The sequence below is a fragment of the Symphalangus syndactylus genome, chromosome 5 (assembly GCF_028878055.3).
Source record: "Symphalangus syndactylus isolate Jambi chromosome 5, NHGRI_mSymSyn1-v2.1_pri, whole genome shotgun sequence".
NCBI classification, from domain to species: Eukaryota; Metazoa; Chordata; class Mammalia; order Primates; family Hylobatidae; genus Symphalangus; species Symphalangus syndactylus.
Genome location: NC_072427.2, coordinates 43,549,063 through 43,576,419, shown reverse-complemented (window position 1 = coordinate 43,576,419; position 27,357 = coordinate 43,549,063). Strand labels below are relative to the sequence as shown.

At 42.3% G+C, this 27,357-nt stretch overlaps 1 protein-coding gene across 3 annotated transcripts in view; it reads left to right on the top strand.

Moving 5' to 3' along the window:
• Positions 1-27,357, top strand: part of TLN2 (talin 2) — a 463,814-nt gene that overhangs the window by 299,761 nt on the left and 136,696 nt on the right. For all 3 annotated transcript variants that reach the window (XM_055278272.2, XM_055278269.2, XM_063638847.1), the window contains 10 exons: positions 4,301-4,456; positions 9,231-9,332; positions 10,711-10,787; positions 14,097-14,277; positions 15,165-15,278; positions 17,512-17,620; positions 18,400-18,608; positions 19,175-19,273; positions 23,520-23,687; positions 25,248-25,542. In XM_055278272.2, coding sequence (XP_055134247.1) covers positions 4,301-4,456; positions 9,231-9,332; positions 10,711-10,787; positions 14,097-14,277; positions 15,165-15,278; positions 17,512-17,620; positions 18,400-18,608; positions 19,175-19,273; positions 23,520-23,687; positions 25,248-25,542 — 1,510 coding nt within the window. The remainder of the gene's footprint in view (positions 1-4,300; positions 4,457-9,230; positions 9,333-10,710; positions 10,788-14,096; positions 14,278-15,164; positions 15,279-17,511; positions 17,621-18,399; positions 18,609-19,174; positions 19,274-23,519; positions 23,688-25,247; positions 25,543-27,357) is intronic.

Below are 27,357 nucleotides of genomic sequence, written 5' to 3'. Positions count from 1 at the left end.
ACTCAACTTTGCCCCTGTAGTATGAAAGCAGCCATAGGCAAAATGTAAATGAATGGCATGGTTATGTTTCTACAAAGCTTTATTTTTGGACTCTGAAATTTGAATTTTATATAATTTTTCTCGCACAAAATATTCCTCTTGATTTTTGTTTTTAATTTAAAAATGGAAAATTCATTCTTAGCTCTTGGTCCATAAAAAATAAGCTGTGCCATAGTTTACCCACCTCCATACAGAGCATGTCTGCGAGCCATATAATGAATTCATATGGAATAGCATTAGGCAGCAGTATTCTCAGTGTCTAGGAAATGTGCTTTGGAAAAGAAGGACTTCAGTTTGGATCCTGGCTTTGCCCTTAGTAGTTTGACCTTGGATAAGTTACCTTACCTTCCATCTCTAAGCTTCAGTTTGTTCACCTATAAAATTGTGACTTTTTATGAGGTTTAAATAAGTTAATACAGAAAAAGGACGGCCTCATATAAATCTCCATAAATGGGAGCTGTAAATGTCTACTTTCTTCCTACTTTCGTTGACTTCTTTTACATTTCATCATGATCTGCTACACCAAAACCCCACAAGCAACAGTAAGGCGTTTCCCATGACCAGCATAAAATCTTGTTTTATTCCAGAAAATCACGTGTAACCCTTCTCACTTCTAAATTTGCCTTTGAAAATTTTTTGCAGACTTAGCCAGAGACTTGAGGTGTTAGATTACCTGGAGAACAGACCTTCTTCCCCCCTAAACTGTAAAAACACCAGAGAGGGCATTCGGAGCATCTCAGAATCCCAAGTTTAATCAAAATGGATTGCCAGTCACTTGCAGGGAGAGAAACGGCTAATAAACAGGATCTTCAGATTTGCTCTTGAGCAGCCTTTTTTTCCCATGCCCCTAAAAGAAAGAAATATACTGAAGACAGAGCAAAACAGGCAAAACAGCCCTTTGGCCAAGCCAACCTAGAACTCTAGTGAGCTCAGCTGGATCATGGGGAGGACCCTTTGGGCTTGGGCCATATTGAAGTGAGGGGGCAGGAGCCAGAAGCCCAGTCCAGTTACATTCCTCCATCCAGTTCTGGATCTCAGATGTGAAGCAGAGGTGATGTCAGAATCAGGCAATCTCTACACCTGTGAGAAGAGCCTGCAGACAGCAGGCTTGATCACAGCTGACTGCCAGGGCTAAACCCGTAGTAGCAGCTGAAATACGTTTGAAAGAGGAGGGCTTGGGTTTATTAACGAATCCTGCCTCTCATTGGTAGAATGCCTGCATTCTCCTGCCTCTGAGTTATACAAGCTGTAGACATTTTCAAAACAAAAACAATCTAATCAGGACCACCTTGAGAGAGAAGCTTCTAGATGGCTGGCAAAAATCATAGCTACAACTCTGTGTGTGTTGATATATGAGATAGATGGGTTTTCACTGGTGCCTGCTTTAGCCTGCTTTGTCTACTGGAGATAAAAGGAAGCTGGTCTGTGTAGTTGAAGGTCGGAAAGGAGTGGTTCGGGGGTACTGAGACTTGAGGCATAGGAAGGAAAGAGGGAGCTTTATTACCCTGTGGCCCTCCCCTCACATCCCTGTCACTGAGGCTCTAAGGCAGGTCTCTGCACCAGGGAAGACCTTGCATCACGATCACAGATCTCAGCCATTTGCTACTTCACCTTTCTCCAGCTGCTCTGCGTTTTGTGTGTAGGTGCTGAAGTAATTTTATCCCTTGATGGTGGTCTCTGTTGCCAGTTCCAGTATTTTTTGAGTTCCTTCAGCCCCTTTTCCTCAGTTGTGACCTGCCAATAGAACATCCACTGTGAGTTGTTTGTTCACTGTGGCTTCCTCTCCCAGTCTGGAATGATCTTGACAAGAATTAGGGCAATCTGTCACGATTCTGTGTTCCCGCACCCCAGAATCCCTCACTGGGGAACAGTGCAGATGGGAAAGAATGAAGGAAGAAGCTGCAAACCATATTTTATCTCCAGTCCCCTTCCTGGGTCCCAGAAGCTGGGTTTGTGCCAAACCTGTGTGACTAAATTAGCTGCCTAGAGCCTCTCAACCTAAAACTCTGTGTGGCTCCTGAAGCCAAACTCGATTAACTGACATTGTCTGCCCTGCACTGATCTCACCCCTTGTGGAACTGTCCTCTCTTTGAAAAAAATCTGACCCTTCTCAGTGTTTTTTAAGACTTGAGATTCAGGGAGGAATATTCCCCTCCTTAGACACCCAGGTAGATTCCTCATTCCATGGTGTCTTCCGTGAGGAAGCTGGGGGTGTGCGGTGACTGTCACCATCTGAGGGTTACCAGATGCCCATGGTGAGGGCGGTTGGGGGTGGGTGGGATTTGGCCTTTTCTCTTTTTGCTTCCACCAGAAGACAGTAAACTGCAGTAGACAATCAGCTTTTGAAGTCAGAGATATTTTTGAGCTACTCAAATCTATGTCCAAATTATGGCTTTACCACTCACCACTGTTGGCTTTGATCTCTTCACTTGCAAAGTGAAAAATGATGATACCAGTGTTTTGAAGATGCTCTGAAGATTAACAGATGGTGCTTATTAAGTATTTAGTATGCTCCAGCTCTGTTTTCAGTGCCATTACCCTGTGTTGGCTGTGGGTAGACACATCCACAAATGCATAGATACTTTGTGTGAATATATATATCTATGCCTCTGAGAATAGCAGTTTAGGTGTTGTTGCTAGGTTTCAGCAAATATGACTTGAAAAGATTTTCCTGACAACCCTAAAAATACACACTTAATAGTGAAATTTTGGAAATAAGGAAAAGCGTGAGAAAATAATACAAAACACATGAGATGTTCAGTGCCATTTTTTTCATGTAATGGACATATGCCTATTTTTAAATTTTTATTTCCCCTAAGATTAGGCCCTATATTCTGTTTTTTAATAATATATTATGAATAATTTACTTCCATAAAACCAATTGTTTTTCTACAATATGATTTTTAATAATGTAGGGTAATCTGTAATGTGGATATATCATAATTTATGTATCAAGTCCTGTGCTAGTGAAAACTTGGATTATTTCATCTACAGCCATACCACCCTGAATGGGCCCAATGTTGTCTGAAAATTGGGTGGTTTCTAGCTTTTCACTATGATGTACTGTGGTAGAGCTTCATGTGGCATAATCTTTACATACATTTATAACTTTTTTTTTTAAACGAAGTTCCTCAAAGCTAGCTATGTCAAAAGTAAGGACTTTTTAAGGGTTTGGTTAGATAGGGACACATTTTCTCCCATGAAGTCTTTGCTATCTTAAGCTTTCATCACTAGTGACCCCCTTCACATCTTCCTCAAATCTGAGTATTAATTTTAATAAGAAACCTCAGCTATTTTAAGTGAAAACTTATTTGCTTATTTATTTTAAAAACATTTTCTGTTCATATTCTTCAGCAGTTATTTTGTTGATTTATGAACACATCACATAGACAGTATATGAAGTCTATTGCCATTACATTCATTGTAAATATTTATTGCCCAGTCTTTTTCATTTTTTATGAGGTTTCTTTAGCTTCTCCTCCCCTCTCCCTGATCTATCAAAGGTATGTATATTTTGAGTTAAGCGTATTAACGTTTCCTTTATGGCTTCTTATGTTGGTGTTTTTCTTAGGAAATCATTTCCTACCCAAGGATCACAAAAATACCCACTTGGATGTTCTTCCTAAATTATTAATCTATCTTTAATTTGTTTTGGTATGAGTGTGAGCTAGGGTTCCATTATTTTAATAGACATTACTATATCTTAAAACGTTATTAAAACTAGTTATAAAATAAGTTTTAAGAATCAGTAGATACACAAAATTCCAAAACAAAGAATCCAAACAGAAATATATTTCAGAGATTTAAAAAAAGGGCAGGAAGCTGTGTCTCCTCATAATGAGAAGATTCTACTTTGACAGAGTTTTAGTTAATTTTAAATCTCAGATTAACCCTCATTTGTTACTCACAGAGTTGGCCACTGGGAGTGATAGTACCTGGAATTCACTTTTGCTTCTTTTTCTCTGGATGTCTTTTCAGTTCTATCCCATCTTTCTGGCATAGTCTGTTTCTGGAGCAAGCTGCCCTCCTGAACAGGGGGCATGCTTTTGTGGCTCTTTCCAGTCTTCTCATGTCTTTGTTTGGGTTCCCATGCCTTTAGTTTAATGAGTTATTCACATAGCCTCAAAATCTTGGTTTCCCTATAGCCCTGCCTGTTTTGAACACAGTGTATGCAGGTGAAAGGTTGAAAAATCACTGATTCCCTGGCAAAGTCAGATGTATTCAGAAGAAGAGCACTGACTCTTGGTATCTCCTGTTTCAGGAAAAGATGAAAGGCAAGAACAAGCTGGTGCCTCGCCTGCTGGGGATCACCAAGGACTCGGTGATGCGTGTGGATGAGAAGACCAAGGAAGTGCTGCAGGAGTGGCCCCTCACCACCGTCAAGCGCTGGGCAGCCTCACCCAAGAGCTTCACACTGGTAGGGACTGGCAGAGGGCATGGAGAGCGCTAGCGTGGCCTTGGGTGATATTGTGGGGACAGGAGAAAGACCAGGTTCTTGCCCATTGGGTTTCTCTGGCCTGTGAGAGCCAGCGTGGAGTGAGGAAGATGGTGCAAGCCCATGGGCAGGGAAGGGGATGGGTCCAGAAGTAAAAGAGAGGTCAGCAAGCCTGGGTTTCTTCAGGCACTACCGCTTCTCTGCACTCTACATAAGTCAGCCTCGAGTTCATTATCTAGAAAAAGCCACTCACCCTGATGATTCTCAGTTCTGTGTTCCTGATGACATCCCTAGCATATACTGAAAGGAAACTTTCTAGTGCTCTGAGACACAAAGGCCCTCTCTCTGTTTTAGATGGTCCTAAGCATTGTGATCTTGCTGAGGAATGTTTTCCCAGACTGCCTAGAAAGAGAGCATAGTACACAGTGGAAATAACGTGGACTTTAGGATAGTATTGTAATAGAAATCCAGTTTGTCATTTCCCAGCTGTGTGACCTTGTTCAAGTTACCTTTCCTCTCTGAGCCTTAATTTCTTCAGCTATAAAATGGTGATAGTCATACCTACAGAGCTGCTAGGATTGAATAAGATGAAGATAAGATGCTTAGTATAAAATTTATGGAAAGTAGTGAGGATATGTTTCAGATCTTCAGACCTCTGAATTCTTCCTCCTGATTTCAACATTTGCTGTTAGCAGAGTATAACTCTATGCCTTAACTATAGCCACATTTACATGTGAAACACAATAGAGCGGGTAGTTGGTAGGGCAAGTTGTGCAACAAGAAACATCAAAACGTGCTAGAATTTGTCAATTTCTTAAGACTCTTGAAGTCTCTAGTGAATGCTTGAAATAACACCTCTTATCTATGCAAGATATCATAATAGGACATCAAAAAAAAACTGTAAAAAAAGGGGCCATGGAAGGAGTCATTAGTTATCTAATTTGACTATAGATTGATAGGTTCCTGCCAATTAGAAGGAATCATCAGAAAACATACCTTCCTTCCTCCTGTAGCTGTAACAGCTGTGCCTGTGTGGCCCTCAAAAGATGAATGTTCATACTTAGCTGTGTCCTTATCTTGCATTGCAGGAAGTCATGGATGATTTCTAAATTAGAAAAATCAAGAAATCAATATAAACATATTATTTAGAAATACTAGAAGAAACTGCTAAAAGAGTTGAAACTGGTTACCTTTGGAGGGGTATGTGGTAGAAAGTGAAGATAGCAATGGGTAGGACAGGGAACAACTGTGTTTTCTTTTACATCTTGTAATATTATTGGTCTTTTTAAACTAGGTCCAAATATTTATTGAAAACAAAAATTTATTTAAAAAATAAATAGTTGCGATAACCTCATTAACTACCTCAGGCAAAAGAAAGAATATCAGTATTTTGATTAAAGCCTAACATCGCATTAAAGCTCATTATATGTAGTGATTTTTTCCTGCCTACTCCTAGCCTTTATTTAATTTCCAAGTGTTTAGAGGATTTTCTGCTGTCTTTCTACTATTGATTTTTTAGTTTGATTCCATTATGGTCAGAGAACATACTCTGTATGATTTCAGTCCTTTTGAAATTTTAAGGTTTGTTTTTATATCCTAGGATATCATTTTTGGTGAGTGTTCTATGAGTATTCAAAAAGAACATATATTCTGCTGTTATCATGTAAAGTGGGCTCTATAAATACCAGTTAGATCCCTGTTAGTTGATGGTGGTATTTCAGTCTTTTGAATGAATATCTTTGTTAATTTTCTGCCTGGCAGTTTTCTCAGTTGCCGAGAGTGAGGTTCTTAACAATAATTATGGATTTTTCTACTTTTTCTTTCAGCTCTCAGTTCTTGTTTCATGTAATTTGAAGCTTTGTTGTTTGATGCCTATACATTTAAGATTCCTATATCTTAACACAGAAGTTGTTTTTTCATTATGTAATGTTACTTTCTGTTAGTAATTTTTGTTTTTCTCTGAAGTCTACTGTATCTAATGTTGACATAGCCACCAATGCTTTTTATAAAACTAATGTGGGCATGATACATCTTTTTCCATCCTTTTATTTTCAACTTGCATATACTGTTATATTTGAAATGAATTTCTTGTATAGAGTATAATTAGTTGGGTTATATTTTTTTAATCCATTCTATCTCAGTTTTAATTGGTATATTTACACTATATTTAAGCGGGCCCAAGTCTATCATTTTGTAGTTTTTCTGTTTGTCCGCTTTATTCCTCTCTCTTTTTTTGCCTTTTCTGTGGGTTACTTGGATACTTTTTAGAGTTTGTTTGCTTTGTGTGTTACGTTTTGAGCATATCACTTTGTGTAGTGTTCTTAGTGGTTATTCTGGATATTACCATGTACATATGAAATTAAACACAGCCAACTGGTACTGGCTTTTCCCCCTTAAGTGAAGTGTAGAAACCTTACTTCCATTTAGGTATTTTTACCTACCCACTCCCCACACTTTCTGAGTATAATTATTTAAATATTTTTTCAGTATACACGTAAGATGGTTATTTTGTCCATAACACATAAGATGGTGTTACAGCTTCCGCTTGAACACAATGTGATGAAAGAAACTCATGAGGTGAAGAACAGTCTATTACATTTCCCTTTATTTTTATCTACCCCATTGTTCTTCTTGCCTTTCTAAAGTTCCCAGCCTTCTTCTGTTATCATTTTGTGTTTGGAGAGCTTCTTTAGCTATTTGTTAAGGGTACATCTGCTAGTAACAAATTCACTTAGTGTTTTCTTCCTCTGAGAATGTTATTATTTCCCCTTCATTCATGAAGGATAATTTTGCCAGGTACAGCATTTGGGATTGACAGTTCCTTTCTTTTAGTATCTGAAAAGTGTCATGCCACTAATTTCTTACCTCCATGGTTTCTAATGATAAATTTGCTGTCATTCAAGTTGGTGTCAATTTGTAGGTAATATGTCATTTTACTGTGGCTGTTTTTAAGATATTTTTATCTCTAGTTTTCAGAATTCTTGGTATGGGCTTAAGATTTCTTCTGTTTGGAGTTCACTCAGCTTCTTGAATTTGTGGGTTTAAGTCTTCACTAATTTGGGGAAGTTTTCAGTCATTATTTCTTCAGCTACTCTGTTTTTATCCAACACTGTCCTATCCTGTTATTCTGATGATATTAACGTTAGATCTTTTCTTACTGTCCTGTAGATCCCTGAAGCTCTGTTTTTTCATTTCTTTTCTCTATATTGTTCAGATTGACTAAATTCTGTTGATCTGTTTTCAGGTTTACTGATTTTATTTTTTATTATCTCCACACTACTATTTAGTTTATCCTGTCAGTTTTAAAATTTTGGTTATTGCCTTTTTCAGTTCTATAATTTCCATTTGGTTCTTTTTTATGACTTCTGTTTCTTTGTTGGAACTTTTTATTCTTTAAAATTTGCTGCAAGAGAATTTGCAATTTATTGGCGAAGCATTTTTATGACGGTTGCTTTATAATCCTTATATTTCTAATGTCTGATTTATTTCATTATTGGCATGAGTTGATTATCTATCATTCATATTGTGGTTGTCCTGGCTCTTGATATGAATATTTATTTTTTTTAAAACATCCTAGACATCTTGGTTATTAGGAGACTTTTTTTTTTTTTTTTTGACAGTCTCTCACTCTGTCACCCCAGCTGGAGTGTAGTGGTGTGATCATAGCTCACCTCCTGGGCTCAAGCGATCATCCTCCCTCAGCCTCTTGAGGAGCTGGAACTGCAGGCTCATGCCACTACGCCTGGCTAATTAAAAAAAATAATAATTTATATAGGTGAAGTCTCACCATGTTGCCCAGGCTGGTCTTGAACTCCTGGGCACAAGTGATCCTCTCGCCTCAGCCTCCCAAAGTGGTGTGATCACAGGTATGAGCCACCGTGCCCAGCCTATTAGGAGACTTTTGATCTTAGTGAAATATTCTATTTTAGCAGGTGGCCATTTTGTTCAAGTTTAGTGTGTAGTGTTCTGGCCTACTTTTGTGGGCTTAAGTTGCAATGAGAGTTTTATTCTCTGAGCCCTTTCAATGCTTTTCTGGACTGATTTTTTTCTTTTGACACTAAGGTTCCTGCTCAAACCCTGTTGGTTCTGTTGATGAAGGCAGAAGGCAGTTCCCTGGGCTACCTGCTATTGCTGGGTGACCTTCATTGCAGGAAGCAGAAGGCACTGGACCTGAGTCTCTTTAAGCCACTGGCTGGAGGGCAGGGAGACACAGGGCTTTACTATGGCTGCTGCAGCAAAAGGATCAGACCATCCACCTGCCTGGGTTGTGGAATAGGGCCTGGGAGGGTCTGAGGTTTCACTGCTCTGCAGCTTCCGGTGAATGTCAGCCCAGGTTGTTGAGCTGGAGTTGGAGCTCCTGACTACTTCCCCAAATTAGTCTCTCTTGGGCTCCCCTTCTCCTGGTTCTTTGACTAAAAGCATGCTTTTCAGGAACTGTCTGTTGGAGGTTCCAGTGTTCAGGCCTCTACAATTCTTAGTCTTGGGGGTATATGGGATAGGAAAGAAACCCAAGAACTCAACCACATTGTGGTTTTGCAAGTACTGAGGCCCCCAGCCAGTCCATCTTCTCAGTTTTCAGAGCTCTTTTACCATTGTTGAATATTGTTGAATAAATTTTAGGGTATTCGTTTGTATTTAGAGAGGAGGAGCAGGGAAAATGAAGTCTGTGTCATATTGTTCTAGAGCTGGACCTCCTAGCCTTTAAAATGCTGATATATCTGATTTAGCTATATTTCCTCCAACGCTGTCTTTTCAGGATTTTGGGGAGTATCAGGAAAGCTACTATTCAGTACAAACCACCGAGGGAGAGCAGATATCCCAGCTGATTGCAGGCTACATTGACATCATCCTGAAAAAGGTATTTTGTATTGATGCAAATTGGAAAAGCAAGACCGCTTTATTAAAAGGCTCGGTGTTGATGACGTGGCTACCTTGAAATAAAAAGCCCTTTTAAAAAATACTTGAGGCCAGGCACGGTGGCTCACGCCTGTAATCCCAACACTTCGGGAGGCCGAGGCAGGCAGATCACCCGAGGTCAGGTGTTAGAGACCAGTCTGGCCACCATGGCCAAACCCCGCCTCTACTAAAAATACAAAAAAATTAGCTGGGCGTGGTGGCAGGCACCTGTAGTCCCAGTTACTCGGGAGGTGGAGTAACTAGGAGGCGGAGGTTGCAGTGAGCTGAGATCACGCCACTGTACTCCAGCCTGGGTGACAGAGCGAGACTCCCATCTCAAAAAAAAAAACAAAAAAAACCAAAACTTGATTTACTAATTTAATCTTTAATCACTAATAAAGTGTGAGATCTTTGACCTCAAGATCCTATGAGAATTCGTGCTTTTTCTGCAGCACATATTTGTATCATTTACTACCACACAGTGAACAATTGCATGTCACTTAGCTAATGAATGAACCTAGCCCACCTCAGCATCTTCCTCTCCACGTAGCTGTACTGTGCTTTTCAGCCTCTGTGGAAACTTGGATTGAGGGGCTAAAAATGATCTTTGTAGTTTTCATTTTTTTTTTTAAACAAATATAATGGGGTTATATGCCATAGTGGTATATAGAAAAACAGATTTCTTAAGGCTTCAAGATACAGCCCATTCAAAAAACCAAGTTTTAATAGAATGTTAATATGTGCATCTTGATTTTTTACTATGTAAAATTAAAGTCTGTGCAATAAATACATGACATGTAACTATATATAAATAATATATTTCTCTTTTTTATTATGCTTTTGTTCATCCATCACTTACTAAATATCCAGTATAAAGAATTTTGAGTAAACTTCAACACTTTGACTTCTGTCCCTTCAAAATGTTTTTTTAAAGGTCCTTGTATGAAGACCTGCTGATTTTCTTTCTTTCTTTCTTTCTTTTTTTTTGTTTGTTTTTTTTTGTTTTTTTTGAGACAGGGTCTCCCTCAGTCGCCCAGGCTGGAGTGCAGTGGCGCGATCTTGGCTCACTGCAGGCTCCACCTCCCAGTTCAAGCAATTCTCCTGCCTCAGCCTCCGGTGTAGCTGGGATTACAGGCCCCTGTCACCATGCCAGGCTGATTTATGTATATATTTTTTTTTTTATTAGAGATGGGGTCTCACCGTGTTGACCAGGTTTGTCTCAAACTTCTGACCTCAAGTGATCTGCCCGCCTCAGCCTCCCAAAGTGCTGGGATTACAGGCGTGAGCCACCACGCCTGGCCTGGTTTTCATTTTTGCATCTTGTTTTATTGCATTTCCAGAAACAAAGTAAAGATCGATTTGGACTAGAAGGTGATGAGGAGTCAACCATGTTAGAAGAGTCCGTTTCCCCAAAAAAGTAAGTATTATGAAGAGTACTAGAGGACCACCTTCTCCCTAGATAGGTAGGTTTCCTCTTGCCAGCTTGGAGCCTGCTGCTCTGAAGCCTGTCACCTGGAGAAGATGACAGCAGATGATATAGTTGAATCATCTTCAAGCATAGTCCCCAGACCAGCAGCACTGAAGTGGCAAATGTCTCGTGAGGGAGGCTGAGGATTTTAGGGAAACATTGACCAAGGTGTGGCGTTTTAACTGCGTCTTTTGAGGCAGTAAGTGTTCATGAGTCCTGTTCTGCATTTCTGATTTAAATCTCATGATCGAATCATGATCATTGAGCCATACCATCAGAAGGTCAGAGGATGAGCCTCTGTTTGATTCTGGCCCCTTTTGTGGGAAGAGGGAGTACAGCCAGTGGAGGAGTTACGGTGAAGCACTGCTGCATGCCACGCTTGTCTCGAGTGCTGTGAGGTAGCGCAGTACAGGCGAGTGGTTAAGAATATGGACTCTTGTTGGGCTCAAATCTGGGGTCTGTGTTTCACTCTGTGGCCCTGGGAAAGTTACTAAATTCTCTTCTGGCATGAGCTCATCTGTAAAATGGGGATAACGATATTACCACCTAAGCAGGTTTTATTTCCATGGTAATTACTAATAAAGCACATAAAACAATGCCTGGCAGATAGCACTTGCTATTATAACTATCATCCTCATGATCATTGTTTTAAATTCACGGTATTCTCAATTTAGCCCCATTTATAGATGAGGAGATAGGTTTATTAAAATTAAGTAACATCTAATAAATGGCTCTTTTTGGGAAACCTATCCAGACATCTCTTTTATATTAATAGAGCAATGTAATGACTGTTCTTGTATGCTTTAGTGTGACATTTTGTCTCATCTGGAATTCCAATAACAACTCCCTTTGCAAAAGGGAGCCCAAGGGTCTCAGCCAAGGAGCAACACAGGAAGAAGTGGAAGGTCTAGCGATGGAAACGATCCTGACCATTCTTCCTCCTTGCCTTGATAAGACCCCACAGTGATGCTCTGGGCAGTGGAGGAGGCTACAGTGGTCCCAGCCAGGACCTATCATTCCCAGTCCATGGATAAGGAAACTGAAGCTCCTGAAAGTTAGTTGAGATACACATATGTGGTAGAGTCAGGACTCAGATTCAGATCTTGCGATGTTTCCCATAGTACGCTGCTAGAAAGTTCTAGCATCTTCCAATCCATTAAACTTGCTTAGCTATAGTAGTTTCTCTAATATTTTCAACCTTGCTGCCAGTTTCTCACAATTTGCTTCCTAATCACCCAAAAGGTGTTTTTCCATTTGTCCCCACTAGTATGCAAGTTGGAACCAAACTTGATAAGTTTCTAGTACTTGCCACCCTTGGGCAGAGCACCTTAAGTCCTTGGAATTATTCATGACCATTGAATGTAAATTAGTGAGCTAGTGCTCCCTGACAGGGTGATCTGCTTCACTTCAGAGGACTCTGCTGTGCTTTGCTTCCCATAGGAGCAGCCCTGTAAGTGTCTGAACCCAGAGGGCTGGGACCTTCCCCTGCCTGGGATCACTGTAGCCTCCTCCACTGCCCACGGCATCACTGTGGGGTCTGATCAAGGCAAGCAGGAAGAATGGTCAGGATCGTTTCCATCGCCAGACCTTCCACTTCTTCCTGTGTTGGTCCTTGGCTGAGATCTCAGAATGCAACTGACTTCTTACTGGAGCCTCCAGACCCACCTTCCCTAGTCTCTCACCACCCCACCCCTAGACTGCAGTGTTTCTCCATGGATGCCTGTTGCTTGGGATCCCAGCATGGCTATCCTGCCTTGCCCTGGGCAACAGGGAATGATCTGTGATGGTGCGAGGGCCCTGGGACAGAGGCCCCTGTCTCTTCATGCAGCTGCACCTCCACCTTCCTTCCACCTCACAACACACACAGACCCTGTTTGTAGGTTTGTCCACTGGGCTTCTGAGGAACATATACCACCCTCAGACTTCTTACCTTCAAACGATCAGCGTCCTTTGCACTTATTCTTCATTCTAAGACAATATAAAGTAAAAAATGCAATTTTTTGGCTGGGCACTGTAGCTCACGCCTGTATTCCCAGCACTTTGGGAGGCTGAGGCGGGTGGTTCACCTGAGGTCAGGAGTTCGAGACCAGCCTGGCTAATATGGTGAAACTCTTGTCTCTACTAAAAATACAAAAAATTAGCCAGGCGTGGTGGCAAGTGCTGGTAATCCCAGCTAGTTGGGAGGCTGAGGCCGGAGAATCGCTTGAACCCGGGAGGTGGAGGTTGCAGTGAGCCGAGATCACGCCACTGCACTCCAGTCTGGATGACAAGAGTGAAACTCTGTCTTAAAAAAATAAATTAAAAAATGCAATTTTTTTCATTAGATACCTTAAGAATCTTACCAATATTTAGTTGAAAGCATTTGGGGAAGGTTCCAAAGCCTCACATGGTCGAGGCTCTAGAGGCAATGAAACATCCTCTGCGGTCAATGGTGGTGGACCTGAGGGAGGGGAGCTAAGATGTGGGAGATTTTCCCCTAGCTTCATTTCCACATTTCCCCTTTCAAGCTAAAGATAAATGATCTGTATCTCTGATGCCTAGAATGGAACCTGGCACAAGGTTGATACTTGTTTAATGAATGTTCTTTCAGATATTATTTACCAAAAATAATATATCAACATATCAATACATTCACTTAAAACCTGAAACATCATTATTATAGGAATCTCTGCGTTGTTGTCATTTTCTCTTCTTGAGACAGAGTCTCACTCTGTTGCCCAGGCTGGAGTACAGTGGCGCCATTATAGCTCACTGCAGCCTCAGGCTCCTGGGCTCAGGTGATCCTCCCACTTCATCCTCTTGAATAGCTAGGATTATAGGCAGGTACCACCACTCTGGGCTAAGTCGTTGAATTTTTTGTAGAGATGAGGTCTCATTATGTTGCCCAGGCTGGTCTTGAACTCCTGACTTCAAGGAATCCTTCCCACTTGGCCTCCAAAAGGGCTGGGATTACAGGGGTGAGATACTGCACCCAGGCTTGTTTTTTAAATAACAACTAATTGCGTAATACCATAAATCTATTAAGTAGATAAATTGGGAGTAATTATTTACATTACTTATCTTAAAAGGATTCATCTCAGAGCTCTGCTAAGTGTTGTAATGCCACTTCTTCATTCCTGCTTCTCTGTCTGTATGTGCCTCTTTCAGTTGGCCTTCACAGCATAAAGCAGGGAACATACGTGACATCTGTGGGGTCTCCTCATTGCACTCCACACATGGGTGGCGTCCTCGCAGTGACCAAACCACTTTTCCCGGCAGGTCTACCATCTTGCAGCAGCAGTTCAACCGGACCGGGAAGGCAGAGCACGGTTCAGTGGCGCTGCCGGCCGTGATGCGCTCGGGCTCCAGCGGGCCTGAGACCTTCAACGTTGGCAGCATGCCCTCGCCACAGCAGCAGGTCATGGTTGGGCAGATGCACCGAGGCCATATGCCACCACTGGTGAGGCTTCCTGTGCTCGTCCCCCGCTCGTTAGTCTGCTGCCTCCAGCATGCAGGGTGGACACCAGCGGTGGTGATGGGCTGAGTGTCGGAACTCTCTCTAGTTCCCGGCTGAACCGTGCCTCGTTCAGCTGTGTATTTTTTAAATTGGATGACTCGGATCACTGCCTGTTTAGTATCGGAGGTGTCCTCTGTGACTGGAAAATTAGGAAGCTTTTAACGTGACTTGTGATACAGGGACAGAACTCTGCTCCCGTGTCCTGGCAGCATCAAGCTGATTGGTCCAGATACCCCTAGGAAAGTCTGAGAAGTCGACCAGGTTTTTAGTGATTTTGAGGTTTCACGCTGGGAGTCATTGATTCCTTTCCACTGCGCTGGTCTGTCGGGCTCGGTGCCTCTCAGGCTGGCCTTGGGACTCCTTTGCTATCGTATGAGAACTTTTCGAAAACTCAGGAACAACGTTTGTCTCTGGAAAAAGTACGTTGACCGTAGGTTTAGATGGAGTCCTTAAGTGTCTATCAGGAAGCATTCTCATTTAACACCCACGTGTTTCCTGTGCGTGAGGAGGTCCTTAGTACTCAAAGATTGGATCACCTCAGTTCCCTGGCAAGGACTCTTCTGAGCCTTCTTGTCAGCTAATTAAGCTCTTCACACACTTCTGATTATAATCCCTCCATGGCAATCACCTTCATTTTGTGTTCTATTAATATAATGCAGTATCTGTTTCTGGCCTCCAGGTTGAAATGGGAGATGGTTGAGGCACTTGTTGAGATGTAGCCTGGGCTGCTTTGTCTTGAGCGCAGAGTTCTGTTTTGCTTTGTTTCGCATAAAGGGCCATGTCAGTCCCAGGCGTGTGGGATGACAGCTTTGTTTCATCTGCCTTTGCAGACCTCAGCCCAGCAGGCCCTGATGGGGACCATCAACACAAGCATGCACGCCGTCCAGCAGGCCCAGGATGATCTCAGTGAGCTCGACTCGCTGCCACCTCTCGGCCAGGATATGGTAAATACTGTTCAGTGGTTTTCATGCCAAGTCTCTGCCCTGGCAGAAAGCAGGGTTACGTACTCTGTCAGGATTCATCTAGGTAAATTTCTATCTCTAGGTGAAATGGAAACCTATGATTTTTTCAGGATATTGAGTCTTTGCCTCTCAGTTGCACCCATAGGAGGAGAGAATCATAGGGTACTGCTGGCTGTCGGCAGTACCATGGGAGGGCTGAGAACTTGGACCCTAGGATCCTGTGACCTGGGTTCAAACCCCAGCTCTAGTACTGGCTATGTGAATCTGGGCTACTTGCCTTCTCTAATCCTCCACTTTGTCATCTGTAAATAGAGTTGTGAAGATGCAATGATCTAATCACCTGTAGAGTTCTTAACACAGCCCCTATCACATAGTTAAGAGCTCAGTAAGCATTAGCTGTTTGTTAGTTTTATCGCTACCAGTGGTTCTCAAACTGTAGCATACGTCAGCATCATCTGAAGGGCTTGTTAAAATGCACCTTGCTGGAGTCTCCCCCCAACTTTTTTTTTTTGGATCTTGGGTAGGGCCTGAGATTTTGCATTTCCAACAAGATCTCAGGTGATGCCAATGCTGCGTGCCTGGGAACTGTGCTTTGAGAAGCACTGGCTTACTACCATTGAGCTTTTCAGCAAGGTAGGCTGATTAACCCAGTGATCTTCCTGTAGCTGCTGCTGCATGAAATCTTCCAACTCCTCATTGCTCAAATCGCGGTCCCAGGACCAGCAGCATTGGCAATTCCTAGGGTCTTGTAAGAGGTGCAGAATCTTGGGCCTTCCCCAGCCTACTCAAACAGAATCTGCATTTTAGCCAAGTTCCCAGCTTCTTCGTGTGACCATTAAAGTTTGAGAAGCACCAGCTTGCGCTGTCATTCTCAGCCCTGCTTTGTATGTTAGAATCATCCTAGGAACTTTAAAAACAAAGCCCAAAGTACCAGTTCCGACCAAATAAATCGATGTTGCTGCGGTGGAGCCTGAGAATCAGTGGTTTTTATTCTCCCCAGGTGATTCTAATGGCCAGTCAGAATTGACAACCGCTGTTGTAGGACTGACTGATGCCATCACAGGGACCAGAACCAAGATACAGTCTGTAGCCTCATCTTGTCCTGCCAGGATAACTGCCCTCCAAGTTATCCCAGAATGCTGAGTTTTTATTTGCACAGTTGTGTGCGTGGAGGTTGCTGGTAAACTCAGCGCCATTTCTCCCAGGTACCCAAAAACAATAAACATTTGCTTTGGGGAACTCCAGAGTAAAAACATGTGTGACAGACTCCCATATCCAGTATAGTTGGTAGAGTTTTAAAATATTTAAGATTTGACATTCCTGCTTCACCAGTTTTCAAAGAATTAGAGTGCCATAAATTATTTTTAGTGCTAGTCACATCCTGATCATAGATGAGTATTTTTGGGATGTTTTGGGAGCAGATGAACACCTTACTGCAGGGTCATCATTATCAAGATAAATGATCATTTATTAGGTAAGTTCTGAAATGTCAGAAAATAGAGAACTTGCTATTTATAGGTTCAAATAAACATAAAGTATAAGAGCTGGAAAGGTTTTTAAAAACCATTGAATTCCCACGGTAGAAGAAGTGTAAGGCACAGGACCTGGCTATGATTTGCCCGAGGTCCTATCACCTGCTAGTGGGAGATCTGGATCCAGAACAGGGGTCTTGACCCATCCCCTCATCTTACCAGGAAAGGTCTTACCATCTACATGAGCATGGCCCTTAGTTGTCTTTAAGACAATGCACGTTGTAAGCAAGAGGCATTTCCTACATTGACAGAGAACACGTATAAGCTGAAACACCCTCCTTCTCACCCTGCTCCCTGCAAAGCAAGGTGAAAATTAGCAACAACTATTAGTGCTAATATGCAGTATTATTATGAAACATTGGTTTTTCTCTCCTCATTCTTTTTCACTTGAATTTTTCTAAATAAGGCCACATGGAATTTTTCTCCCTAAGATCTTAAAAGTTAAAAACACAAACAACATAATTAACGTAACACACAAGGGAGAATTTGCACGCCATTGAGTATCTCTGAAGGAGCAAGAGGCCTGTTAAGGATGCTGTTTAGGATAACTTAAGGGCCCTGTTGGTGCTGGCCTTATAAGAAGAATGTAGCCAAAATGCTGGTCTGATTTTATGGCAGGGCTTCTCCGGTCTCCTGTGTAATTCTGTGCTGTGTTTGTTTTGTGCCGTTGTCTGGCTTTGCAGGCATCTAGGGTGTGGGTTCAGAACAAAGTCGACGAATCCAAACACGAAATCCATTCTCAAGTTGATGCTATCACGGCCGGAACGGCTTCAGTTGTTAACCTCACGGCTGGTAAGTCCCTGAGAGATTTGTGCTGCATTGGGGTTTTGTTTAAAAGCTGGGTTTTTTTTAATTTTAAAAAATAAGTTATCTTTTGATTGAAACATAGACTTCATATTATGAGAGGATCGTCTAAGGCACTTGTAGTGCTGTAGGCATTTTCCCCCAGTGACCCAGGAGAGTGGTAAGGAACATCTATTTGCTTTTTGCCCTTATCATGCATCCTCATTAAAAAGCACCTATTCAGATCTTCTCACGGCTTGTCAGTGTGCTGGACATACTGCAAAGTCTATTGAGGCTACATTCTCCCTTCTGGGTACCTACAGTTGGAAAATGGTTTTGAAGGAACAGACCTGTCATATGTGCCTTCGCCCATGTTGTCCAGCAGCGGTCTCTTCTGGCACAGTGTGGCTCCCAGCCTTGTGCTGTCAGAGGAGAGCTGGGAACTTGCTTGGTTTCACCCTGCAGCGTATCAGCCTTTCAGGAGCAGAGTTGACCCCCCGAGCTGCTGACAGGGGCCTAATGAAAAGGGCTGTGAGATGCTGAGACATCCTCTGGATTTTTAAAGGTGGTTGTACTCAGTACTTCAATGCATGAGGCCTCCAGGCGAAAGGACCTTTTTGAAGTCACCTTGGAGACAGGGAGCAGGCCAGCTCACTGTGCTCATGTGAAGCTTGGTGTCTGACTCCTGCAGGATGGTGGGTGAGGAACTCCTGCCAGTGTGGGGTTTTGAAAATTCTCACCAGAACCATGTGCCCTCCTTTGATGGGGATGGTTCTTTTCTGTCCCAGGTGACCCTGCAGACACTGACTACACAGCTGTGGGATGTGCGATCACCACTATTTCTTCCAACCTGACGGAGATGTCCAAGGGTGTGAAGCTATTGGCCGCCCTCATGGATGATGAGGTGGGCAGTGGGGAGGACTTGCTTAGAGCTGCCAGGACCCTCGCTGGGGCAGTGTCAGACTTGCTGAAAGCTGTGCAGCCCACTTCTGGAGAGGTAAGCTCTAGAGGCAAGCAATCACTTAAGGTTCTGATGGGACAGCTGCATCCACTGGGGGACCATGGGGATCTTGCTTCCCGAGCTGTTCCTTGCATCCTGATGGGGTATGTTTCTCTCTGCAGGAGTAATTGGAGTTGTAGAACTGGGTGCAGAAGCTCATCCACATTCAGGAGTGGTTGAGCTCTTAGTATAAAGGTCTCCCCCTCAAGGGTACTTGAGTAGATGCAACCCCAGCAACTTAACACACATGACTAATACACATTTAAAGGGAATATAAGTTTGCACCCTCATCTCCACAGAATGCATCACCTTCTTACCAACTGGACAAGGCTCACTAATTGGCCATTTCAAATCCATACACCTATATTGCTGGTTTGTGAGACACTGGATGTTTCCTTGCACTTATTTCACTGGGATGTCTTCTGTCTGGCAGACCACCTGAGGTTCTCATTGATAGACAAAGGGAGCAAATTCTGTGAGATTCTCCTTCCTGTACTTCCATGTCTGATGGCACTGGAGGAAATGCGTTTTCTTTCCAATTAAGGTGTGTTCTTTGTTCACAGCCTCGACAGACAGTTTTGACTGCTGCTGGCAGCATCGGACAAGCCAGTGGGGATCTTCTCAGACAGATTGGAGAGAATGAGACCGATGAACGATTCCAGGTAAGATATTTGCAGCCTTATAGTCATGGAAAGAAGTCTAAGTGATGGTCTAGACCCGAGCAGGCAGAATGTAATATTTGAAAACTAACTAAATCTTTGTGATAGTCAAGAGTGCGATTGAGATGGATTATCTTGGGAGTGAAGTCTTTTTGTGTTACCAAAAAAAAATTTTTTTAGTAGGAAAACTCATTTCACTGACACCATGCGTCATCATTGTAAAGCACGTATTTAGCTTTCCTGATTTTTTTTTTTTTAAATTAGAGTCTCACTCTGTCTCCCAGGCTGGAGTGCAGTGGTGTGATCTTGGCTCACTGCAACCTCCATCTCCCGGGTTCAAGCGATTCTCCTGCCTTAACCTCCTGAGTAGCTGGGATTACAGGTGCACGCCACCAAACCTGGATAATTTTTGTATTTTTAGTAGAGACGGGGTGTCCCTATGTTGGTCAGGCTGGTCTCGAACTTCTGACCTCATGATCTGCCTGCCTCGGCCTCACAAAGTGCTGGGATTATAGGCGTGAGCCACTGCGCCTGGCTCTGATTTTTTTTTTTTTGTCAATATGCTGGACATTCTTTAATCACAAGAAGGGAGGAAATATTAATAGTGTCATAAACTCCTGGTATGTGTCACCTAACCTCTGTGATCATCAGCTCCTGGCCAGTCTTATTTTATCTGTTTAGGAGGAGGTTTTAATGGCATCATTCTTGAGTCCTCATAAATGTGAAGTTTATGTTTACTTCGACACACACACACACACACACACACACACACACACACACACACACACAGAGAGAGAGAGAGAAAGAGAGAAAGAATTTCCTTTGTACTATGAGGTGGTTTATTTTTTGTGTCTTATCCAAAACCACAAGCGTGGCAGAGAAGTCTTTTTTTTTTTGACCCTTCTTTTTCAGTACCAGGGACGTGTGCTTCTTGCCCTCTGGGGAGCGACTGTCACCACTGTCTGCAGTATCACCTCACTGCAGCTCAGAAAGCATCAGGCATCTCTGCTCATCTGCCTCCATCCCTGTCCCTCAAAGGGTGGGGCGCAGAGGCCTGCTGCTGGGGTGGTTCAGGCCAGGATGAGCTGCTTATGTGCTGGTGGGCCAGTGCCCTTTAATCCTCCTCCTAAGTCTCTAATTTTGCAAGTAATATATAAATATATCCAAATTAAATTGTTACAGTTCTAGCCCAGGTTCTCTGAAAGATGCCCTTTTCCAAACTGTGTCAAGTTCACTGTTTAGGAATTCTACAGAATTTCATTGGCCTTCACTTATTAAAATGTTTTTTGAATTATTAATTTATATAATGAAATATTTACTTAGAAGAAATCAGAAAAAATTACAAACTTATATGAACTAACACCACAAATATCACCAAGTCCAGAAAAATAACATAATGTTTTTATTAACTACCTGACACCTCTAAATACCTTTTTTCCTGCATTTTTGACTTCATCTGTTTTGACCACCTCTTCATTTGGCAATGATTTTATAATATTTTATAGACAGAACAAAAAGATCATTAGCTTTCCTCTGGCATTCAGATTTCTTGCTTCATGGGTGGCAATTTTGCATGCCATTTTATCTAGAACTTCCAAATTTTATAAGCAAAAGATGTGTTAGTTAAACTAAGATGTGATCATGTATGTTGTGAGACATGAAACTTCAACCTTCATCCATAGATGTGTGTGTTTTTCCTTCACTCTCCACATGCCTGTGGCACTGGGCTATGGGACTCATTCATATCCTGCAATGCAATAAGACATTCAATGTACAGACATTCATGTCCTGATGGAGGGTGAGTTCGTATGATAGGTGGTAGGAATATTCCTGGAAGCCATTTCTACACTGAGATGGCCGGTCATAAGTTCCCTAGAATCGAAATGAACTGCACATCAATATATTCTGCTAAACCCAAGTTAATTGTGTCCCCATCCTAATTTCCCTTTCCATATCCCCAAACTGCCCTTGCATTGGCCTTTACTTTTTATATTAGGGCAGGTAATTATTTGTAGTCAGGTACCTATTTAGGAACTTGGTAAATATGAGATTCAGCTGCTGTTTTACTAGGCTTAATTATCTTGATGTGGTCATTTATGTTCCCCAAAAGTATTAATATTACCGTTTTCTCCAAAGTGCCAAGGAAGGTTAAGGAGAAAGTTACAATTCTTCCTTAAAACATCGCATGCAACCTTGTATTTTTTAAAAGCTTTAACTGCCTCTCCCTGCTTTAGCAGATTATTTTCATTGTGTATGAATGTCAACCCTGCTTCCTAATGTTTGTTTCTATTCAGATGTGCAAAGGAAGCAGGTTCAGGTTCAGGGTGACAGTCCTACAGAGCCTTTGTTAGCAGGGACAGGCCAGACTTGAATGTTTTCAATTGTTTAGCTCTCTAGGTAAAGACCAGGGCAGTAAGGTGATCCTGCAACCTCCTCCAGTTAGGGGTAACTGACATTGGATTTCTTACTCTATTTTTCTGATTCTTGAGATCACATCTCAGAGCTTTACTTGGGTTCTTAATGTACTGCATGTTCCCATAGTTAACAAAGATTTATTTTACACTGGCTATATAATAGTGGTCTTGTTGAAAATTTTGACAAAGGCCTTGTCAGCAGCTCTAGCTGTAGTATCACATTCTTTTTCTAACTGTATTTTTTTGGACAAAATTAATAAGAGGAACAGGATTTCTTTAAACAATTCTAACAAAGCCCTTTAGAACAACCATGATTCTATGTGACCAAATCCTGGCCCCCATCTGAAAAGATGAATTCATATCAAGTGAGGGAATACCATGACCTACTTTGGAAAGTTATTTTTAAAAATCTTTTTAATAATTTGTGACATTCAAGCTGTGTTTTCACTGAGCATTGAGATAGATGTCCAGGAACTGTAACTTTGCCACAGTGGGAGCAATTCCTAAATGTTGTGTGGTAGACAAGTGCCAGTCAGATCCCAAAGGGATCTTCAGCTTTCAGCACCATGGGCTTTAATTATACCTTGGATAGCCAGGAAACATCACAGACCTGAGAAAGACTGGAACAACCTGCTCCTTTAAGACCACTTAGTTTTTGTCCATTTTAAAATCAGCTTACTTGATAGATTCATGGGTTTCTGGTTTAGCTGGATTGTATCTAGTCTTTGTTCTGTGTAAAATTGTGCAGGCTGAATATTATTTCCAATGTATCATCTCATAAAATATCTCACTGTAAAGACGCTGTGGGTGCCCTTTACATTTAGAATCAAATGTGCTCTTTATCATCTGATGAATTAATAAAGACTTCTGACCGTATTTCCTTGAAGGGAAAAGCCTTGACATGTTTGTTTAAAATAAAAATGGCTCATATGTTTGGGAAGGCATTTCCAAGTCAAATAAACTACTTTCAGTATTAAAAGCAAAGAAGTAAATTAATTGTAACTGTGGTTATTCTTCAGGTCAAACAGATGGGTGACAGATCTGGTAGGCTCAATCAAAGATTCTTCTTTCTGCAGGCAGAATGCCTAGTCGTTGAGTTGAAGCATAAACTAGCTCCTTGCATCTTCAGTCAGACCATCTTATAGCTAGTGTATTTATATAGGCTCTCTTTCTGCTTTTTGTAATAATTTAATTCCTACCCGGAAGGCTGCAGAACACTGAGAATAACTCATGTTCAGAGCATTTCTTGGCTCTTGAGCTATAGGTATTGGTGCCAGCTATGTGTCTGTGCACATCAAATGTTGCCCTCTGGAGGTAGAGATATGGCTAAATTTCTGATGACGACTTGGATCTTTGTGCAAAGTAGAAATCCAAAAGAGAAAGATAAATTTTCAAGTTGCAGTGGGGCATGATGACTTGGAGGCTATGAATTATAACCTTCTTATGGCACATGATGTTGTGGCATCTGGATATGTTTTCAGCTTCTCCTGATTACCATATCAGCCACTCATTCAAGAGACGTGGTCAAGACTTCATGTTAGATAAGTGCCTGAATGGGAATCAGTGGTTAAAATAGTTACCCTTCCCTCAAATTAACTATTTTAGATTTAAACCTATGCTACTTAATGGTTGTAAGAGACTTGAGTTATTAGGATACAAGTCTCCTTTTTTAATTACTTCTAAGGATAAGTTGACATTTTAAAAAAACAAGTAAAAAAACTTCTAAAGTGCTGAAGGAAAAAGATCAAATGGAATTTTAATAACATGTTTATTTTCAGGCTGTGAAAGGTGATTAGAGAAAAATAAATGAATGGTCTTTGATTCTCTTTTCTTAGGATGTTTTAATGAGTTTGGCCAAAGCCGTTGCCAATGCAGCTGCCATGTTGGTACTAAAGGCAAAGAATGTTGCCCAAGTGGCCGAAGACACTGTCCTACAGAACAGGGTAATTGCTGCTGCCACCCAGTGTGCCCTCTCCACCTCCCAGCTTGTGGCATGTGCCAAGGTAAGCCAGCTGGCACCCAAGCCCTTTCTACCCAGTATCACCTGCTGTTACCTGCCTCCAGGCATTTGGTGGGTAGCAGGGGCAGAATTTGTTCAAATAGTCTGAGATTTAGAGCTTGCTTCAAGTGTCTTAAGTGATGATAGGATTTTAGCATAAGCGGTCTAATTCTGCTTTTATCATTTGTTCTTTGCCCAAGTCCTCAGGCCATTGGTACTTTTCACTAGTTCATTTCTATATGCAAATTGCTGTGTCTCCCCTTTGGACTTCTCAGTGCATCTTTACACCTGCACAAAAATAGTTCTTGCGTTGTGTGGTACAGCATTATAAATGGGTTCAGAAATAATCCACAGAGTTTATGGGAACCCTTTCTAGGCTGCACAGTGTCCGAGTGGGGATTTTAATTGTTGCCATGTAATGAGTATGTCATACATCACCTCATTACATCTCCCCGGTAATCCTGCAAATTAAGCACCATTATCTCTAGTTTACTGATGAGGAATCTGAGGCCCTTAGATGTTAGTAGGTTAAGGCCACAAAAGTAGTAAGTGGCAGAACTAGAGTTACAACTCAAGTCTGTCTGCCTCCAAATACCCTTTCCCCTCCACTTCATGTGTCCTCTCGGTGATGATGCATCAGAAGATGGGAAATGTCCATTTCTGGAATTGATGGCCTGTCATGTTGTGTAGATCTGTGATCTGGCTCAGCTTGTCATTAATAGCCTGTGGTAAGATTTGCCGCATTGTCGGCTGGGCGGGGTGGCTCACGCCTGTAATCCCAGCACTTTGGGAGGCTGAGGCTGGCGGATCACGAGGTCAGGAGATCGAGACCATCCTGGCTAACACAGTGAAACCCCGTCTCTACTAAAAATACAAAAAATTAGCCGGGCGAGGTGGCGGGTGCCTGTAGTCCCAGCTACTCGGGAGGCTGAGGCAGGAGAATGGCATGAACCCTGGGGGGCGGAGCCTGCAGTGAGCCGAGATCGCACCACTGCACTCCAGCCTGGGCGACAGCGAGACTCCGTCTCAAAAAAAAAAAAAAAAAAAAAAAAAAAGATTTGCCGCATTGTCTCCCTCAAGCTTTCCTTGTCCACACCATTAGAATTTACAAGGAACTGACAGAACTCCCCTGTTCTTTAAAGGACTATGAGGCAGAGTTTCAGGTGTTTCTGGGAATAGAAATAGAATTCTTTTAGGTAGTCTTTGTATCCCAACTCAAAAGACTCAATTCAAAGGATCCTAAAAGGAAAGAGGTATAATTGGGAAATCTCAGAAATTTCTGTCTATGGAAGTAGGGCAGTAGTATGGACTGTCATATGTGACTAATGAAGTTATAAATTAGCGGGACATGTCAAATCACAAGGACGAAGTAGAATAGCAGAGCGTGTGAGACTGAAGCAATGGTTTCATTGAATGAAATGGTCAGGTAAGAAACCGAGCAATGGTCCTGTAAGTAAGAAACAAAGGCCCAGAGCAGGAAGGGCTTTGATGGGACTGCACGGGCACATGGAGAGGGACCAGGATTCAACCACGGTGCCCAAAACCTGTTCCTATCTCGCTTCAGGTTGTGAGCCCCACTATTAGCTCCCCTGTGTGCCAGGAGCAGCTGATTGAAGCAGGGAAGCTGGTGGATCGCTCGGTGGAGAACTGCGTCCGTGCCTGCCAGGCGGCCACTACTGATAGTGAGCTCCTGAAGCAGGTCAGCGCGGCGGCCAGCGTGGTCAGCCAGGCCCTGCATGATCTCCTGCAGCATGTGCGGCAGTTTGCCAGCCGAGGCGAGCCCATCGGCCGCTACGACCAGGCCACTGACACCATCATGTGTGTCACCGAGAGCATCTTCAGCTCCATGGGTGATGCTGGTAAGGCACTGTGCTGTGGGTGGGTGGATGGGTGGGTTTTGGTGTTCCTGATGGTGGTGCTCACCCGTAGGGAAGGTGAAGGCTGCCTGGATGACCGGCAAGGGCAAGTTCTCTTCAGTCTCAAAGACTTCCCCCACTGAAGCTCAGAAAAAGATACAAGACTCTTCCAGAGCCATGCTTACAGACTTCAACAGAGTTCACCGGGTTTTTGTTATAATGGTTAGATTTTGTTATTTTGTTAGATTTACAGCGAATTCCCTTTGTTCTGCGAATGCACGTGTTGGGTATGGTATGGCAAAGTTGGAGCAGCCACAGAAGGAAACAAGATCAAGTCTTGGAATTTAAGAAGTTTATTATACTCGCATGTCCCCTGGAGGGCTCACCACGTGCCACACAGGGTCATGGGAGAGCACCGGGGTGGTCAGGAGGGAGAAGACAGAGGCAAGGGGAGAGCCTAGACTATGGCCTTTATTGGAGCTTCCTTGGGAAATGCAGGGCAGAATAAACAGTTTAGGATTGGCTAGTTTAAATAATTTTGGCAGGCTCTAAATTATGGAGGTGGTGGCTAGTTACCTGGTACCTGGCCCCGGGGTGATCCACACAGAGGAACAGTGTCTCCTGGGTGTCTGGGCCAGATAGAAGAGGAATAGCTCTGGATTGGTTAGTTTGCATATCAAAGACATGTTCCCTGCTGAGCCTGTGCATTCTCTAAATTGGCCAGCCCTAAGAGGACAGTTTGTCTCCACCAAAAGGGTGTTTTCAGATTCCAAAGCATCATACCTAATATACAGTCAGTTTAAGAACATATGCAATACACCTTTTTGTAATCTATTGAAAAGTAAGTCTCCCCAAACCCAGCTTACCACTGTGCCATCAAAATCCCCGAAATTCATAACCTTTTCCTTTTATATATCTTAAAGACTTACTTTTTTTTTCTTTTTTTTTTTTTTGAGATGGAGTCTCACCCTGTTGCCCAGGTTGGGGTGCAGTGGCACAATCTTGGCTCACTGCAACCTCCACCTCCCAGGTTCGAGAGATACTCCTGCCTCAGCCTCCCAAGTAGCTGGGATTACAGGCGCCTGCCACGGTGCCTGGCTAATTTTTGTATTTTTAGTAGAGACGGGGCTGTACCATGTTGGCCAGGCTGGTCTTGAACTCCTGACCTCAGGTGATCTGCCCGCCTCAGCCTCCCAAAGTGCTGGGATTACAGGGGTGAGCCACCATGCCCAACCTGGACTTTTTTCATGTCCACCTGTATGTTAATCTTTTTAGTGGCAGCATAGTATTCTATTTTTTGTAGGTATCATAATTTAACCAATAATCTTTTAATGGACATTTAGGTTTTTTTGTTTGTTCGTTTTGCTTTTACAAAAATACTACAGTAAGCATTCTTGTAGAAAATAGTTTACTTTTTGTATGTAGGGTAAATTCCTATTAATGGAGTTGCTGGGCCAGTAGGTAGATTTTTATTTTAAATGTATTTAAGAAATTTTTCTCCAGAAAGGACCCACAATTTGCAACCCAAGTAGTAATCTGTAAGAGATCTATTTTTGTGCTTCCTTGCCAGCATAGAACAATACCTTATAACGAGTTTTGGTGTTTTTAGAAAATTGTCTTGTGTTCTTCTGTATCCTTAAATAATTTAACAAGATAGGAATGCTTCACACATTTGAATTTGTTGTTGTTTGTTTTTGATAATCCTTTTATTTTGAAATATTTTTAAATTTGCAAAAAAGTTGCAGAGAAAATACAGAGAGTTCCCATATACCTTTCCCAGTTTCTCCATTTTTGACATCTTCCCTAAAGGATAGCACA